Genomic DNA, 18,214 nt, shown 5'->3' with positions numbered 1-18,214 from the left:
GATATCGCACATTTGCACCACAGAGAGCTAAACGTATAGGAGTATAACAAATAGCTCTTGAATTTCAAGAACTATTTACTATGTTACTAAACGCGACACCGTTTATAAGCACTATTATGCCAATGTTTCGCCGTCGATGTCCGCGAAACGAAAATTTGGAAAGTGAAGCTCAGCATACTTGAAATAATACCAAGGCACCGCTAGTTTGGATTGGTGGAACAAATCAGCAGCGCGAGCTGCAGGCGGAGCGCCGGAACAGCCGGTGGTCTCGCTCTAACAGTACTGACCGTTGCTGGGAGAGAAGGAGTGCGACAGGTTGACGAGCACTTTGACGGCGGGCAGCGCGGCGTCGAGCAGCGCGAGCTGCAGGCGGCCGGCGGCGGCGCGCGCCTCGCCCGCGCAGCGCCGGAACAGCCGGTGGTCTCGCTCTAACAGTACTGACCGTTGCTGGGAGAGAAGGAGTGCGACAGGTTGACGAGCACTTTGACGGCGGGCAGCGCGGCGTCGAGCAGCGCGAGCTGCAGGCGGCCGGCGGCGGCGCGCGCCTCGCCCGCGCAGCGCCGGAACAGCCGGTGGTCTCGCTCTAACAGTACTGACCGTTGCTGGGAGAGAAGGAGTGCGACAGGTTGACGAGCACTTTGACGGCGGGCAGCGCGGCGTCGAGCAGCGCGAGCTGCAGGCGGCCGGCGGCGGCGCGCGCCTCGCCCGCGCAGCGCCGGAACAGCCGGTGGTCTCGCTCTAACAGTACTGACCGTTGCTGGGAGAGAAGGAGTGCGACAGGTTGACGAGCACTTTGACGGCGGGCAGCGCGGCGTCGAGCAGCGCGAGCTGCAGGCGGCCGGCGGCGGCGCGCGCCTCGCCCGCGCCGCGCCGGAACAGCCGGTGGTCTCGCTCTAACAGTACTGACCGTTGCTGGGAGAGAAGGAGTGCGACAGGTTGACGAGCACTTTGACGGCGGGCAGCGCGGCGTCGAGCAGCGCGAGCTGCAGGCGGCCGGCGGCGGCGCGCGCCTCGCCCGCGCAGCGCCGGAACAGCCGGTGGTCTCGCTCTAACAGTACTGACCGTGGCTGGGAGAGAAGGAGTGCGACAGGTTGACGAGCACTTTGACGGCGGGCAGCGCGGCGTCGAGCAGCGCGAGCTGCAGGCGGCCGGCGGCGGCGCGCGCCTCGCCCGCGCAGCGCCGGAACAGCCGGTGGTCTCGCTCTAACCGTACTGACCGTTGCTGGGAGAGAAGGAGTGCGACAGGTTGACGAGCACTTTGACGGCGGGCAGCGCGGCGTCGAGCAGCGCGAGCTGCAGGCGGCCGGCGGCGGCGCGCGCCTCGCCCGCGCAGCGCCGGAACAGCCGGTGGTCTCGCTCTAACAGTACTGACCGTTGCTGGGAGAGAAGGAGTGCGACAGGTTGACGAGCACTTTGACGGCGGGCAGCGCGGCGTCGAGCAGCGCGAGGTGCAGGCGGCCGGCGGCGGCGCGCGCCTCGCCCGCGCAGCGCCGGAACAGCCGGTGGTCTCGCTCTAACAGTACTGACCGTTGCTGGGAGAGAAGGAGTGCGACAGGTTGACGAGCACTTTGACGGCGGGCAGCGCGGCGTCGAGCAGCGCGAGCTGCAGGCGGCCGGCGGCGGCGCGCGCCTCGCCCGCGCAGCGCCGGAACAGCCGGTGGTCTCGCTCTAACAGTACTGACCGTTGCTGGGAGAGAAGGAGTGCGACAGGTTGACGAGCACTTTGACGGCGGGCAGCGCGGCGTCGAGCAGCGCGAGCTGCAGGCGGCCGGCGGCGGCGCGCGCCTCGCCCGCGCAGCGCCGGAACAGCCGGTGGTCTCGCTCTAACAGTACTGACCGTTGCTGGGAGAGAAGGAGTGCGACAGGTTGACGAGCACTTTGACGGCGGGCAGCGCGGCGTCGAGCAGCGCGAGCTGCAGGCGGCCGGCGGCGGCGCGCGCCTCGCCCGCGCCGCGCCGGAACAGCCGGTGGTCTCGCTCTAACAGTACTGACCGTTGCTGGGAGAGAAGGAGTGCGACAGGTTGACGAGCACTTTGACGGCGGGCAGCGCGGCGTCGAGCAGCGCGAGCTGCAGGCGGCCGGCGGCGGCGCGCGCCTCGCCCGCGCCGCGCCGGAACAGCCGGTGGTCTCGCTCTAACAGTACTGACCGTTGCTGGGAGAGAAGGAGTGCGACAGGTTGACGAGCACTTTGACGGCGGGCAGCGCGGCGTCGAGCAGCGCGAGCTGCAGGCGGCCGGCGGCGGCGCGCGCCTCGCCCGCGCAGCGCCGGAACAGCCGGTGGTCTCGCTCTAACAGTACTGACCGTTGCTGGGAGAGAAGGAGTGCGACAGGTTGACGAGCACTTTGACGGCGGGCAGCGCGGCGTCGAGCAGCGCGAGCTGCAGGCGGCCGGCGGCGGCGCGCGCCTCGCCCGCGCCGCGCCGGAACAGCCGGTGGTCTCGCTCTAACAGTACTGACCGTTGCTGGGAGAGAAGGAGTGCGACAGGTTGACGAGCACTTTGACGGCGGGCAGCGCGGCGTCGAGCAGCGCGAGCTGCAGGCGGCCGGCGGCGGCGCGCGCCTCGCCCGCGCCGCGCCGGAACAGCCGGTGGTCTCGCTCTAACAGTACTGACCGTTGCTGGGAGAGAAGGAGTGCGACAGGTTGACGAGCACTTTGACGGCGGGCAGCGCGGCGTCGAGCAGCGCGAGCTGCAGGCGGCCGGCGGCGGCGCGCGCCTCGCCCGCGCCGCGCCGGAACAGCCGGTGGTCTCGCTCTAACAGTACTGACCGTTGCTGGGAGAGAAGGAGTGCGACAGGTTGACGAGCACTTTGACGGCGGGCAGCGCGGCGTCGAGCAGCGCGAGCTGCAGGCGGCCGGCGGCGGCGCGCGCCTCGCCCGCGCAGCGCCGGAACAGCCGGTGGTCTCGCTCTAACAGTACTGACCGTTGCTGGGAGAGAAGGAGTGCGACAGGTTGACGAGCACTTTGACGGCGGGCAGCGCGGCGTCGAGCAGCGCGAGCTGCAGGCGGCCGGCGGCGGCGCGCGCCTCGCCCGCGCCGCGCCGGAACAGCCGGTGGTCTCGCTCTAACAGTACTGACCGTTGCTGGGAGAGAAGGAGTGCGACAGGTTGACGAGCACTTTGACGGCGGGCAGCGCGGCGTCGAGCAGCGCGAGCTGCAGGCGGCCGGCGGCGGCGCGCGCCTCGCCCGCGCCGCGCCGGAACAGCCGGTGGTCTCGCTCTAACAGTACTGACCGTTGCTGGGAGAGAAGGAGTGCGACAGGTTGACGAGCACTTTGACGGCGGGCAGCGCGGCGTCGAGCAGCGCGAGCTGCAGGCGGCCGGCGGCGGCGCGCGCCTCGCCCGCGCCGCGCCGGAACAGCCGGTGGTCTCGCTCTAACAGTACTGACCGTTGCTGGGAGAGAAGGAGTGCGACAGGTTGACGAGCACTTTGACGGCGGGCAGCGCGGCGTCGAGCAGCGCGAGCTGCAGGCGGCCGGCGGCGGCGCGCGCCTCGCCCGCGCAGCGCCGGAACAGCCGGTGGTCTCGCTCTAACAGTACTGACCGTTGCTGGGAGAGAAGGAGTGCGACAGGTTGACGAGCACTTTGACGGCGGGCAGCGCGGCGTCGAGCAGCGCGAGCTGCAGGCGGCCGGCGGCGGCGCGCGCCTCGCCCGCGCAGCGCCGGAACAGCGCGCAGAACGTACGCGCCGCGCCCAGCGACTCGCCCACCAGATACAGCTGGTTGTCCTCGTTCTGCTGCGTCACCTAAGGAACATAAAGCAATATTATCTCGGTATCCGCGGAATAACCCGAAGGGCCACGCTTTGTGGCTTGAACATGGAGTGTCTCTCGTGGACGTCCAACCGTCATAAGGTACCTTTACCCGTGGGATGTCATATAACTTTACTATATCGTATCTAGTTAATCTATAATTCATTTCACGAATGGGGCCGTAGGTCGCTCAAGGGGTTGAAAAAACTTAGTCAACGTCCGCAATCCGTAGTTTTCAGGAGTTATTTGGGCAACGTCGATGTTGGTAATAAATAAATATCTGCCCTACTAACATTATATCCAGCCCATATAATATACTCACGTTCTCCAGCACGCGCAGACAGCGGTCGGCCTTCCTCAGCACGTCCACGTCGGCCGGGCCCCAGCTGGCCGCCGGCGCCTCCAGCCGCGCCGCGCAGTCCTGGATGGTGCGCACGATGTGGTCCACGCCGCCCAGCACGCGCAGCTCCTCCTTGAACCACTCGCCGGCGCGCTTCGAGGTTAGCGATAGTAGCGTCTCCATGGCTAAGTGGCCCACCTGCAAAGGTGACGTTTTATACACTGCAGGCAATAGTCAAATAACAACAAATTGGACCGGATCTTTTAACAGCCACCAATTATACATACAGGGAAGTAGCATAGTAGGGTAGTAGTAGTAGTATTCAATCCGTGTACACGTAATGACCTTTTTAACGCTTATGGTAACACTCCATTTCTAACCGCAGCTGCACTACCGGTACTTACGCGTAGTGCAATTTCCATAGTAAAATTGACAGTAATGCAGCTGCGGTTAGAAATGGAATGTTACCCTTATGCATATACCCGCACCGTAGGTCCAACGTCGGATTAATCCGTCACAGACCGTAGGTCATATATATGCAAAGTTCAACTTCAGTTTTGGCACTTCGGTAACGGGCATCTGAGTGAACTTTTGTGTTTAACACAGCGTTGAAAAGTTAAAGGCATTTGTTGCGCCAGGTAAGGCACGTCTTTATGCATTTTCGTGACGGCTCGTTCTGCATGGATCCGCCTAATGAGGCTTTTAGTACAAATTTGGTTTCCAAAAATATTAATTTAGCTTTGAACAATAACCATGTAAAAAAAAATCTTTTTATATTATAGTTCTGATGTTACCTATTAGAACCTTAGGCCCACCCCAAACTTGAAATAATAAGAACACTGGATGATGACTTACGGTAATGTTATCCAAATCTAAATGCTTGGCTTTCCCTTGGCTCTTGATTTCCGCGCACAGCTCCCGCACCCGCTCTTGCGTCTTTGCCAGCTGGGCAGACGTGAGCCCGCAGTCATCAAGCGCATTTCTATAATAAAAATGTTTAAGTGAAATCGTAGAAGTATAATAGACGATTAAGAGTGGACGAACCCTCGACATTTTAACTGGAGTCGTCTACACCAGCGGTCGGCAACCTGCGGCCCGCGAGCCCCCTGGCTATTCTGTAGGCCCTTGGCTGCTAAAAAGGGTGCCGATCGCTGGTCTACACCATCATATCAGCCGAAAATGCCGAAATACATGTAAAGATAGGCCCGGCCTCTCCTCAATGTAATCCTTGATGAATGGTGATTGAATATTTTGAATAGTTGAAATTACCCCACAGGCGAAATTGCCCCGCTGCACCTTTTACACTTTCACTGTCAGGGTGATGCAACAAAATAAGAAGTATTGTATCATAACTAGAAATAACTTACTTGTGCGATACATCAGATTCGAGCAAATTTAACATGAGCTCCAGAGACTCCCGGTCCAGATCCATGTTGAGTCGGTCTTGGGACAGCACGAACATGACCGTCGCCGTGCACAGACCCAAGCTCTGAAAATTAAATGCGATTTGTAACAACACAATTAAATTTTTCATCAAGCTTTAAATTTACAATGCTTGTATTACTACTACTACTATTACTCCGTTGGCTCAGCGATCCAAAATGAGAGTTGGCCTCCGAAACAAGACAGCGCCACTTTTCTCCGTCCTGTGCGACCTCTCGCCAATTGTTGACTCGAAGTTTGCTCAGATTCGCCTCCACCATGTCGCAGCAGCGATATCTGGGGCGTCCGGTAGGACGTCTTCCTGCTGGACGGCCCAGGTATGCTCTGTTCACGTTCCGATCTTAATCCATTCTCTCAAGGTGGCCCAACCAATTGTGACTTTGTTTATTGGGCCTCATTATTTCATTGTAATGTTATAGTGGGACCCACGGAACACCATCGATGGTGCAGGCCGGGGTTCAGGCAGATCAAAAAGGAGAGGCGGGACGACTTAGACGCATTTTATCCGGGTTTTTTGTTGGAGCTTCGTAAAAAATTACGCAGACTTATTAAGTTATAGCTCATTAGAATCGTCTCAAAGAAAAGAAAAAAGAGTAGTAGAATACCTAATCTAGTGCCCAAGAAGAACATAATAGTATAAAAAATATATACATGATAAAAATCATGTTTACTAAACATGTTTTTTGTGAATAAAACAATTTATTAGATAGATAGAACAAATACGGCGAAGTAAATGCCCCAATAATAAGAAAATCCTCTCTCGTATCCTTAGCTACTTCGGTCACGTTACGCACAAGGAAGATAACGCCATGGAGAGGCTTGTTGTACAGGGCAGAGTGGATGGCACAAGACCCAGATTGCGGCCTTCAATGCGATGGACCCACCAAGTTAAAGCTCTCACCGGGTCACCTTTAAATATGTGCGTGCGGAATGCAATAAATAGAGAAGCGTGGCGGGAAACAACAAAAAAGGCCGTACAACCACCTCAATGACCACGACTGCTCTGACAAGAGTATCCGACTAAGAAGAAGAATAGAGAATAATAAAATAGAAACGTCAAGTTTATTCATACAGAAAATAAGGATTAAATTTGAATACAGAAAAATCTTCGCCATTCAAATTTAAACTATATTACTTTGACATAAAGTGCCCATGTCGAATACTAGTGCAGCGTCGAGCACTAGTACTTCTACCTTGTCCATCCGTTTTTCTAAGATCACGTAAGCCATAGTAAATGTATAGCGAACATGATCTTAGAAAGTGGACAGGCCATACGAGTACAAAATGCACATTCGTATCTGTCATGTTAAGTGAGGCCCTATTTGATAGATGGCAGCACTCGCATCACATCGGATAACAGAATCGAACCCTATGTAGGTCACGTTACAGTTATAATCAAATTGACCTGAGATGCTTTTAAGCTACCTGTGCAACACACAACCTTTTTATATAAATATACGTTTTATTGTCTATGTTTTTTTGATACTATTTTTGTCTGTTTATTAGTGACATTACATTTCGCAACCTTCTACACTACATACTTTTTTCATACATGAAGTTTTGTTCTTATGGAAACCTTTTTTCAAACACCTATGACATATTTTATTCTTTTTGATAAATTGCCACCTACCATTGTGACAAGTTTGTCAAACTGTCAATAAATGATAGGTGGCAATTTATCAAAAAGAATAAAATATGTCATAGGTGTTTGAAAAAAGGTTTCCATAAGAACAAAACTTCATGTATGAAAAAAGTATGTAGTGTAGAAGGTTGCGAAATGCGTCATCATAATTTGTTACACGGGTCTAAATTTGAACGCGTCGTTACTGCGCACATCGACGTGGAGGACAACGACGGCACCACCGACGGCGACTCCGACGACGACGACGACGAGCAAGTGCCATCGACGTCTGGCGTGACTGCGCCCGCGGCCGGCAGCCTGCCCGACGCGCCCGCTGCAGCTCCACTACCTGACGACTCGGAACACGATATTCTGACGCATGCGACCTCTTCATTACCCAAAGTGCCTTCTGAACGGCCGTTGTTAAAAATAGTTGCCGTCACTGTGTCTGGACCCTCTGGTAGCGTTGACACATTCGCGTTATTGGACGATGGGTCCTCAGGCACGTATATTGACTCTGAAATTACTTCACGAATTGGAGCGAAAACCTCCGATAGGGTAATTCACGTAGATTGCGTACTTGGTTTAAGCAAGGACGTTAAAGTGCAGTATGTCAATTTTAATATACAGGGTCGTCATTCAACCGAAGTTCACTCTATTAAAAAGGCTAGATCGACTAATAGTTTAGGTGCTGCGCGGCAGTGTGCGCATCAAGATAGTGTGCGCAAATACTCTTATTTAGCTGATATAGCCGGTGAATTTTGCTACGGGGACATAAAGCCCATGCTGATCATAGGACTTGACAATTGGCATTTGTCATTCGCTAAAGACGTGCGCAAAGGAACCAGGACACAACCTGCAGCTATTTTAACAGCTCTTGGCTGGGTTTTGTTTGGTTTCGGTTGCAGCAAGACTAAACGGGTTGACGTTGTCAATCATATCGCAGTAAGCGAACTTGACTCCGATAGTGATTATTTTACTGTAGAGCGACTTATTAGGGAGCAATTTAAGATCGATTCAATTGGTATATCGAAAAAAGAGGCCCGCAACGCTGATGATGAGCGTGCCATACAAGTACTAGAGAGCACAGCTCACCGTCTGCCGGGTGGTCGTTTTGAGGTAGGATTGCTATGGAAGGCTGATAATATGGACATTCCTGACAGTTACAAGTTAGCACTGTCCAGATTCCTCAGCTTAGAAAAGAAAATGATTAAAGATCCTTGCTATGCTGAACGTTATCGTCGCAATATTCATGACATGCTATCCAAAGAATACGCTGAACAATGTTCTTCTCGCCCTGCTTCTGGACGTCCCGTTTGGTATCTACCGCACTTTGGCGTGATTAATCCAAATAAACCCAATAAGTTGCGAACGGTACACGACGCGGCTGCAAAATCTCACGGCGTGTCATTAAACTCTTTGTTATTGACTGGCCCTGATCTTTTGCAACCTTTGCTGGGTGTTTTGATGCGTTTTCGCGAGGGTGCCGTCGCTTTAAATGCTGACATTCGTGAAATGTTTCCGCAGATCAAAATTATTGAAAAAGACAGAGACGCGCAAAGGTTTTTGTGGCGAGATACCCCGGGTGAACCGATTAGAACGTACCGCATGTCATCCATGATTTTTGGCGCCGCGTCGAGCCCATTTACTGCCATACACATAAAAAATAAAAATGCTTTAGAATGGCAGGAAACTTACCCTGACGCGGCTCGAGTAATCATCGACGACCATTACATGGACGATTGCATTACTAGCTTAGACGACGTCGGCAAGGCTGCCAAGCTGGCAGCCGATATTTACACCGTACACGCTCACGCCGGTTTTGAAATGCGCGGCTGGACGTCGAATAACCCTAGTGCGCTTTCGTTGTTACCTAAAGAATCATTGCTTGAGGTCCCTCACTCTAATAATGTTGACGTTGAATTAGGTCGTCTGGCTACGCCGGTTCGCACGCTAGGTCTTATCTGGCAACCCGGAAACGACCTGATTGGTTTTAATACTGGTATTAGGAAAGATACCGCGTTGCCAGAGAAGCTAACAAAGCGAGAGGTTCTAGTGCACGTAATGAGAATTTATGACCCGCTAGGAATCCTTGCACCAATCGTCGTTCGTGGTCGTATTATGTTTCAAGACGCTTGGCGCAAGGGTTTGAACTGGGACCAAGAGCTTTCTCAATGTGACAGCGCCGCGTGGAAGTTATGGTTTCAAGACCTGATCTCCACTTCCAGTTTACGGATACCACGCCGCTATAACTTGAGCGATCTCGAGGTAGTAGAGTGCCAATTGCACGTGTTTTCGGATGCAAGTGAGTCCGCATTCGCCGCTGTGGCCTATTGGCGCTTTCTTTATGTAAATGGCGATGTTGGGCTCTCCCTCATCTGCAGTAAAGTCCGCGTGTCCCCAATTAGGCCTGTCTCCATTCCTCGTTTAGAACTTCAAGGTGCTCTAATGGCCGCGCGTCTTGCCACGTCGATATGCGAATCCCATCGACTGAAGCCAATGAGACGTGTTTTCTGGTGCGACTCAATGACTGCGCTGGGTTGGCTTCGCAGTGATGCGCGCACCCTTAAACCCTTTGTATCTCATAGAGTTGGCGAGATACTGGAGCTTACTAACATCAGCGAGTGGCATTGGGTGCCGAGCGACCTAAACGTAGCCGATGATGCCACACGTGTCAAACGTTTTGTGCTCTCTCCAGAATCTCGCTGGATCTCAGGGCCTACCTTTCTCTTTTCCTCGGACTGGCCCGCTGAACCTCAAATTGATGTCAGCGGACTAGGCCGCGAAGAGTATAAAAATATCATTCATCTTATCGCAGAGACTGATCTGCCCGCACCCTTAAACCCTTTGTATCTCATAGAGTTGGCGAGATACTGGAGCTTACTAACATCAGCGAGTGGCATTGGGTGCCGAGCGACCTAAACGTAGCCGATGATGCCACACGTGTCAAACGTTTTGTGCTCTCTCCAGAATCTCGCTGGATCTCAGGGCCTACCTTTCTCTTTTCCTCGGACTGGCCCGCTGAACCTCAAATTGATGTCAGCGGACTAGGCCGCGAAGAGTATAAAAATATCATTCATCTTATCACCGAGACTGATCTGCCCGCACCAGTCTCTGCGGATCCAAGTCGATTCAGCTCATGGCTGAGAATGGTGCGAGCAACGGCAAAAGCGCATCAATTCATATCACTATTGCGAATGCGTAGTATAAGAAGACGAGACGTTAACTTCAATCTTCCTCGTCTTGAAGGACTCTTATGTTCCTTCCATCCAAGTTGCACATCCTCTCCTGGTACCTCTAATCCCCCTAACATCCTACCAAGAATAACCGCGACCGATTTACGCCTTGCCGAGCGCCATATTTTGCGGCAAAGCCAACTGGATTCCTTCAAAGAGGATATTTTGCGGATAAAAAATCGAGACCCGTTGCCACGAAGCAGCCGCCTTTTCACACTGTCCCCCTTCATAGATGACAACGAACAACTTCGAATGTCCAGTCGTATAGTCGCAGCACCAGGCGTCACCGATGAAGTTAAACGACCGCTGATTTTAGACGGGAAACATCCAGCAGTACGCCTACTAATAGCCAGATATCATCAAAAAGCTGGTCATGCGAACAAAGAAAAAGTCTTGAACGACCTCCACCAAAGATTTTGGATTTTAGGCCTTAGAAATGCTGTCCGTGTAGTGGCCCATGACTGCCAGTTTTGCAAACTTCACCGTGCCAGAACTTTCCAACCACCGATGGGAGATCTACCGGAGGCTCGTTTGGCTCATCATCAAAGACCGTTCTCTTTCGTCGGCCTGGACTACTTTGGACCCGTACTTGTTTCGGTTGGTCGAAGAAGGGAGAAGCGCTACGTTGCCCTATTTACGTGCCTCGTCATCCGCGCCGTACATCTTGAAGTGGTACACAGTTTATCGACGGACGCAGCCATAATGTGTCTACGCCGTTTTATTTCTCGTCGAGGAACACCACATGAGATCTGGTCAGACAACGGAACAGCCTTTGTTGGGGCAAACAGGGAGTTACGAGCTCTTTACGGTGACTCTGTTGAAGATTTTGCCGCCAACGAATCAATCAATTGGCGGTTCATTCCTCCCGCAGCACCTTTTATGGGTGGGGCGTGGGAGCGGTTAGTTCGCAGTGTTAAAGAAGCTTTAAAAGTGACCCTCAGAGAACAGGCTCCCTCAGACGAAGTTTTAAGCACACTATTGGCGGAGGCTGAAGCCCTAGTAAATACGCGTCCGCTTACGCATGTGTCGCTTGATCCCGAAGCTGAAGAGGCTCTAACACCGGCCCACTTCATACTCACATCTCCACCTGGCCGCCCCATACCCGCTACCCTGACCGAGGCGGATCTCCTTAGTCCAAGCAAGTGGCGCAAGGCGGTGAGACTGGCTGACCATTTCTGGCAGCGCTGGGTAAAGGAATACCTGCCCTACTTGGCGCCACGTACGGGGGGAGGGTCGCCGCCTAATGTCGCAGTAGGCGATATTGTGATAGTTTGCGATCCTAACCTACCAAGAGGCTCGTGGCCCAAGGGTCGCGTTACCGCCCTTTACCCTGGTAGAGACGGGATAACAAGAGTGGCGGATGTTGTTACCGCCGTTGGCGTGTTGCGCAGACCCCTGAGAAAACTAGCGAAGGTCCTCGTCTCTCTCTAAAAAAGGGGAGAATGTGCAACACACAACCTTTTTATATAAATATACGTTTTATTGTCTATGTTTTTTTGATACTATTTTTGTCTGTTTATTACTGACATTACATTTTGTTTTACCGTCGAAACCAGTGCCTTATTATTTTTACAGTCGTATCTATAAAACTACCGTTCCGTAAGAATAATAACTGGAAATGTAATTTAGGGAGCATATTACAGAGTTAACGAGTGCTTCATGTTAGTTATAAGAATGTGTTCCTTACATATTTTTTAATGGAGCCGTTATAAAGCTTGAAAGACAATTGGTAAGAACTAAGCCTTTACTTGTGTCGCTATTTGAGAGTTGAATGACAAAAATCTTAGTTGTATGCTATTGTCGCATGCTGCATATCATTTTCCGCTTAACATCACTTGTCGGAAGTAGCTTTATAATATAATGGTAAGATGAAGTGAAACAAAGTTAAGCTCTAAAGAGTGACGAACGGCTGGCGGTTGAAAACGAGAAAATATAATAAAATCTAAGGGTTGGCTTGTAGCTACTGTTTTTATTTTGTATATATAGGGACCGTGCGCGTTGGAGTCTGCTTCCTTATATGCTGAATCGAAAACTTGATCTTGACTTGACATTGGCACTTCACACCCATAAGCATGTGCTGTCGCTTACGGTTCACTTTCCCTATAAATTATAAAAAGTTTCATAGCTTTCTATATAAAAAGTTTCATAGTCTTCAACATACATCTGTCAGTCCGTCGATTATTATTGATGGATGCAACCAGACCAAAAATATAAGCCTATATGTAAATGACATATAGGCTTATATTTTTGGTCTGGTTGCATCTGTACCTGGTCGTTGGTGGCGTCGTGCAGCGCGCTGAAGAACTTCTGCACGGTGCCGTGCGCGCGCAGGTGCATGCGGAACGCGGGCGCCGTGCACTTGCTGGCCAGCGTGATGGCGGACAGGCAGCGCGTCGATATCGGGTTGTTGTCCTGTTGATTACATATTACATATGGACATGGAATAAAAACTTTTTACAAAAAAAATTAAACCGACTTCAAAAAGGATGAAATAAAATATTATTCTTTTTTAAGTCTATGCGTTACCAAGTGATATGTTTGAAGTCATCATCATTATCATCAAAATAATCATCATCATCAGGTCTACGGTCTACTTCATCAAATTGGTGGTTTTCGGGAGAAAATGCTCTAGTTGCTTAAGAAAACGCCCAAACCACCATGCATGTGCCTTTAAAAATTGAGGAGTTCCCTCAATTCCTCATGGATCCCATCATCAGAACAGAACCAAATTAAAATGGGACCATGGGGGATTTCGGAGGTAGCACCTTTCAAACAAAAAAAGAATTACTCAAATCGGACAATGGATGTCGGAGTAATTGGTGAACATACATAGAAAAAAAAAATAAGCACAACCAAATACAGAACCTCCTCCTTCTATGAAATTGAAGTCGGTTAAAAAACAACCCCTTGATTGCCCATAAGATTGAGAAAGCATAAAGGCAGTGATGACCCTGGCAATCTGATTTTCAACTGATTTCTGAGTTTTATTTGCTATGACTCCCTATCCTCGAACATATTTTTTTTCCGACAGTTACATTATGAATCATTTAGATGGTGCGAGAAATCGCATGCGATTTTCGTAACATTAAAGACTACTGAAGTGAGCACATTTGATTGACGTATCAAATGTCGCAATGTAACGTCGAATACAAGTTCTCGTACCGTCTGCAGGAACCTTTACGTTAAATTAAAACAGGCAGTAGCATTTTAAAGTAACTCACCTGTAATGCGTCTAGAAGGTAATCTACATCATCATTAAATTCTTGATACTCTCCAATCTCCTGTATTTGATGTGCTTTCTTCACATTTCTCACTACTGTGTAATACTGTAAAAAAAAAACAGAAATAAATTAACAAACCTGCTTCAATGAAACTGTACTTACACTTTTCCATTACTTTGTATTTCGAATAATGGCACTATCATTCTAGGCTAGGTTGTTCACCAAATGCAAACAATTTTGGTTGCCTGACAGCTCCATACTTTTCGTTTTGCGACCAACTAGGTGAATGACCCAGTATCATTGCACCATAATCCTGACCTTGCTTTGGCCAATGACATAACTCAAGATTACATAAACAAAAAAATACTAATTATGTTCGTTTTATTATCTATCCATAAGTACTCAATACTTCATAAATACGATTTGTTAGCCGTTCGTCTGGCTCGCATTTGGTCCAGGTCGCTGTTTGTCCAATAAGCGTTTGGTCCTACTCACGCAATTTACAACTGTATTGCCAAATTATCTTTAATGTTATTTTACAACAGTTTACTACTACATAAAAAAAATAATGAAAAATGTACACATACCTCCTTAGCTTCTTTAGCACACCTAACACTGGTATAGGGCTTGACAGCTTCAATGGATGTTGGGTCATCCATGATGGGATCGGGTGCCCTATACCTAGTGACCTTCGTGAGCTCTTCGGGTACCTGGCTGGCTGGGTTCCTTACTTCAGTGTTCTCGGGCTGCTCAGGCCGTGGAGTTTCATTTCCTTTCTGCAAATTATATAAATATTTGACAATTACATCAATCAATAATAACACTTGCTATCAATCATCAATAATAAACGTGAAAACAGACTTTATACCATACAAATTGTTATTATGATAACAACCCATTGTTTTGTGGTAAATTTGACCTTATTGTGATAGTCTCAAGTTCATGATGATAACTTTATGCATGAGTACTTACATCATTGGCCCATTCATGTTTATATAAATGGCGTCTTTTCCTTGCTGGTAGTGGAGATGGATTATCATTAACAAGTGATTTGCTCTTGAATATAGAACCCTTCTTTTTGGTTATAACTAATTTCACACTAGGTTTGTCTTCGACATGCTCATCATCAATGCCATGCGGTGATTTAAATACATCCTCCTGTTGATTCTTTTGAGAATCATCCTCAGAGAATTCAGTTGGACAACTATTATAATCAGAATCTGTAGCTTGAGTGGGAGGTTGTGAATGACTACCTGCATCATTTATATTTGATTCAGGTGCAGTTTCCATTTGTTCATCTTCTAAAGGCTCATGCTGGTTTTCTTCTTGTTCATGCGTGGGCTCCTGAGACAGCTCAGCTCCATAATCAGGGCTAGAGTGCTTGTTTTGTAGTGCTTTAGCTTTTTGCTTTTTGTGCTTGACTTCTGTTTTCCCCTCATCTACATTTGAGCCCGACAATATATCAATCAAATCATTCTTCTCTATATGAGATTCTGCTTTGCTTTCATTCTCCGCTGCAGCAGCCTCTAGCACAGCAGCCTCATGTTTCTTTCTCCCTCTTCTACTTTCTTTTTTAAGGTCACTGACTGTTTTAACGGTTTGCTTGCTTGAATGGCCAGAAGTCAATTTATCCAAATAATCATCATTTTCATTGTAGTTAATAACTTGTCTAGCTCGACGGGCCCTGCCACCCTCTGGGGGCTTAGGTTCTGGTGGTGGCTCTGTTGGTAACACGTCTATCCTAGGAGATTTATGTGATGACCCAGTGGAATCAAGCTTTGCTAGTTGAGACTCAATATCATCTTCCCCACTTGGAGCTTTATTTCTGTCCTTGTCACTATCATGACCTGGGGAGGCAAGGGTCTTGTAAAGATCATATGTGTCTGAACCAGGCAATGGCGATGTAGCTTTTTTGGCATCGTCATCTGTACTGGCTTTGTGATGTTTCTTATGTGACTTGTGTTCTTTTTTATCCTTTTTCTTTTCTTTTTTGCTTTCTTGGCTGAGACCACTACATTTGATAGTGATTTTAAGACCCTCATGTTTTGGTGAACATATTGTTTCCATGGATGGGCTCTTTTTGTGATCTATACCAAGATCTGAATGCATGTCCATAGATGAATGCCTGTCAGAACCAGGTGATGTGAAACCTTCATTAGAATCAGTACTGACTATCCTCGATGTACCCTTTGATATTCTTAGTACAATAGGAGGTGGTTTTCTTTCTTCATTACCATCTTTGCTTGTAGAGGGGCTCACCACCTCTTTACTAGTTGAGGGACTGGCCACTTCAACTTTAGGGGGCACAGGGCTTGAGACCAACGGGCTAGTTTTTGGTGAAGATACTCTCGGAGCTAATGATTCATATCGTGAAAACTCAGGAATGGGACTGTTGCTGCCATCTTCAGCATAATTAATTACTTTATCACGATTGCGAACCAAATACCGTGTACTCCTAGGTTGAGCATTTTCAGGCTGTGGTTCTGCTTTCTTGGCAGCCTTTGTGGCCACAGAACTTTTTCTAGCTTTAGCCTTTTCAGAGTTCCGCCGAGGCAATTCTGGTGATGAAGAGTCCCTGTTGTACGCTCTACTTCTTTTGGTAGCTTTCTTTTCTTTGCTATTCGAAGGGTGCTCCGGGGATAATGGAGCTGCAGGTACTGGTGGTGCATATGTAATTTGAGGAACAGGTGGGAAAGGCTCTGCATTGCGCGATTTGAAAAATTTCTTAGGTTTAGGTGGGGGTTGATCTGTTTCCACCGCAGGCACTGTCAGCGGACTGTTCTGATCTTGGACTGGCTTTTTAAGAACATTACTGGTGTAGGCTGTAAATATGAAAAAATATATCATCAATTCCAAGTCATGGGAAATTGTACTATTATGTTTATTGTGGAATTAGTCAATTTGTATCCTATGATAATAAGAACTTTAATTAAACCTTCATAGGAAGCAGAAATCCACAATCTCTAATCGGAACTATAAACTACGAGTGTGTTAAAGTTTAATTGAACAATTTAGGTTTAATTACATTTCTAAGTTGTGGAGTGGACCAAAAGGCGGCAAAGACGCAGAATACATAAAGTACTTATTGTATAGATAGAGTATAATATTTTTGAAATGTTATAAATAATTAAGTACACCAAATGTGTGATAATCCTTACCGTAAGGAGCGCTTCTAATCGACGTAAAGCTTGTGATTCCCCACTTCCCGACCGTGCCCGCTGAGCGAGCGGCCGTCGGGCAATTACTATTTTCTCTAAACAGGGCACTATCAAGCGGCACGGCCACACTGCCGCCTCGGCCTCTGCCCCAGCGCGACATACTGATAATTTCATTAATAACGATGACACCTGCACCGTTTCTCCCGAATCAATCACCTCTTCAAATGTCAAAACAGCAAGATACAAAACATGCCGTCCTATTATACGTAATATAACTGACACTCAATACGCGACTACAATCACTTTTAGCCTATTCTTTTACTTTCTCCGAATGATATGAAAACACAATCAGTAAAGATACACCCGCCATTTTTACGGCAGCTAAGTACTTTTCTCACAGAAGGACGCATCGACTGGATGATTCTTTAACAAGCGTGGCACGATTATGTAACTATCGTTAGAATTACCGATTTTCTTTGAACATATGAGGTAGATAAATTAATATCGACTAAAACAAATTTTGATTATGACAAATCCGACACAAACTACGATGTTGTCATCTCATAGCACAGACGGCGCCATATTGGAAAACAAGATGAAGTAATAATTCAACCAATGGGGCAATGGCGAAATGAATACAATACAAACTCAAAACTTCTTGTCTATGGTTTACTAACCATAAAGAAAATGATGGAAAAGGCCCGGCTACACTTGTATTTATTTTTTTGATTATTTCAAATATGAATAAGTTTTATGCAACACAGACATATAATTATATTTCCTTCTATCAATCATGATTTCCAGAAACCGTGTAGTGTTATAAATCGCTGCGATTATAGTGACATCTAGGTTAACAATTCAGATATAGTGTCCAACTGTGGTTATGCAGCCAGTCAACCATGAATAGATGTCGAGTTAAGGTCAATAATATGTAGATGGCGCTAAAACTAAAAATTATGAGATCTTATCAGGGACAAGTCATTTATTTGGTGAGACATTATCATTCATAAGTTTCATAACGAATTCTTTAGAATATGACGTTAGTTTAGTCATCGAACCAGCGGGCATAATAATATCTATGTACGGCGAACCGTCTTACACACGGACACATGGACCAAAGTCTTGGCTTTAGTACGCCCGTCTGTAACGGCTTTTAGGCTGTCCGCAGACGTTAGGTTTCCTGATCAGGAATGGAAGTTTGCAAATTGCGGGCACTTTACTCTGTGACTCTTATTACGCCTTGATTGGAGTAAGACAAAAAGATTCCCGCAAATTTCGGTTTTCGCGATAACCTACTTAGGCCCCCATTTTCTAGCGCACTATGCATGTGTATAGCGACGTCCCGTTCATACCTGTCATTCCGTACCATATAATGTCGGCTACATACGTAACGATAAATCGTAGCGATTAAACTGTGCAGTCCGATTTGCGCAGTGTTATCTACC

At 48.6% G+C, this 18,214-nt stretch overlaps 1 protein-coding gene across 1 annotated transcript in view; it reads right to left on the bottom strand.

Annotated features, from left to right (window-relative positions):
- LOC134674995 (protein wings apart-like) overlaps nt 1–17,379 on the bottom strand; it is a 36,153-nt gene extending 18,774 nt beyond the window's left edge. The window contains exons 1-9 of the mRNA XM_063533143.1: nt 16,770–17,379; nt 14,584–16,433; nt 14,199–14,387; nt 13,612–13,716; nt 12,659–12,802; nt 5,458–5,579; nt 4,946–5,072; nt 4,073–4,288; nt 3,543–3,744 (exon numbers count right to left, since the gene is read on the bottom strand). Of these exons, the coding sequence (XP_063389213.1) occupies nt 3,543–3,744; nt 4,073–4,288; nt 4,946–5,072; nt 5,458–5,579; nt 12,659–12,802; nt 13,612–13,716; nt 14,199–14,387; nt 14,584–16,433; nt 16,770–16,929 (3,115 nt within the window). The 5' untranslated portion in view covers nt 16,930–17,379. The remainder of the gene's footprint in view (nt 1–3,542; nt 3,745–4,072; nt 4,289–4,945; nt 5,073–5,457; nt 5,580–12,658; nt 12,803–13,611; nt 13,717–14,198; nt 14,388–14,583; nt 16,434–16,769) is intronic.
- Nucleotides 17,380–18,214: the final 835 nt, after the last annotated feature.

Source organism: Cydia fagiglandana, chromosome 2 (genome assembly GCF_963556715.1).
Source record: "Cydia fagiglandana chromosome 2, ilCydFagi1.1, whole genome shotgun sequence".
In the NCBI taxonomy this organism is placed as follows: Eukaryota; Metazoa; Arthropoda; class Insecta; order Lepidoptera; family Tortricidae; genus Cydia; species Cydia fagiglandana.
This window is presented reverse-complemented; position numbering and strand designations above follow the sequence as displayed.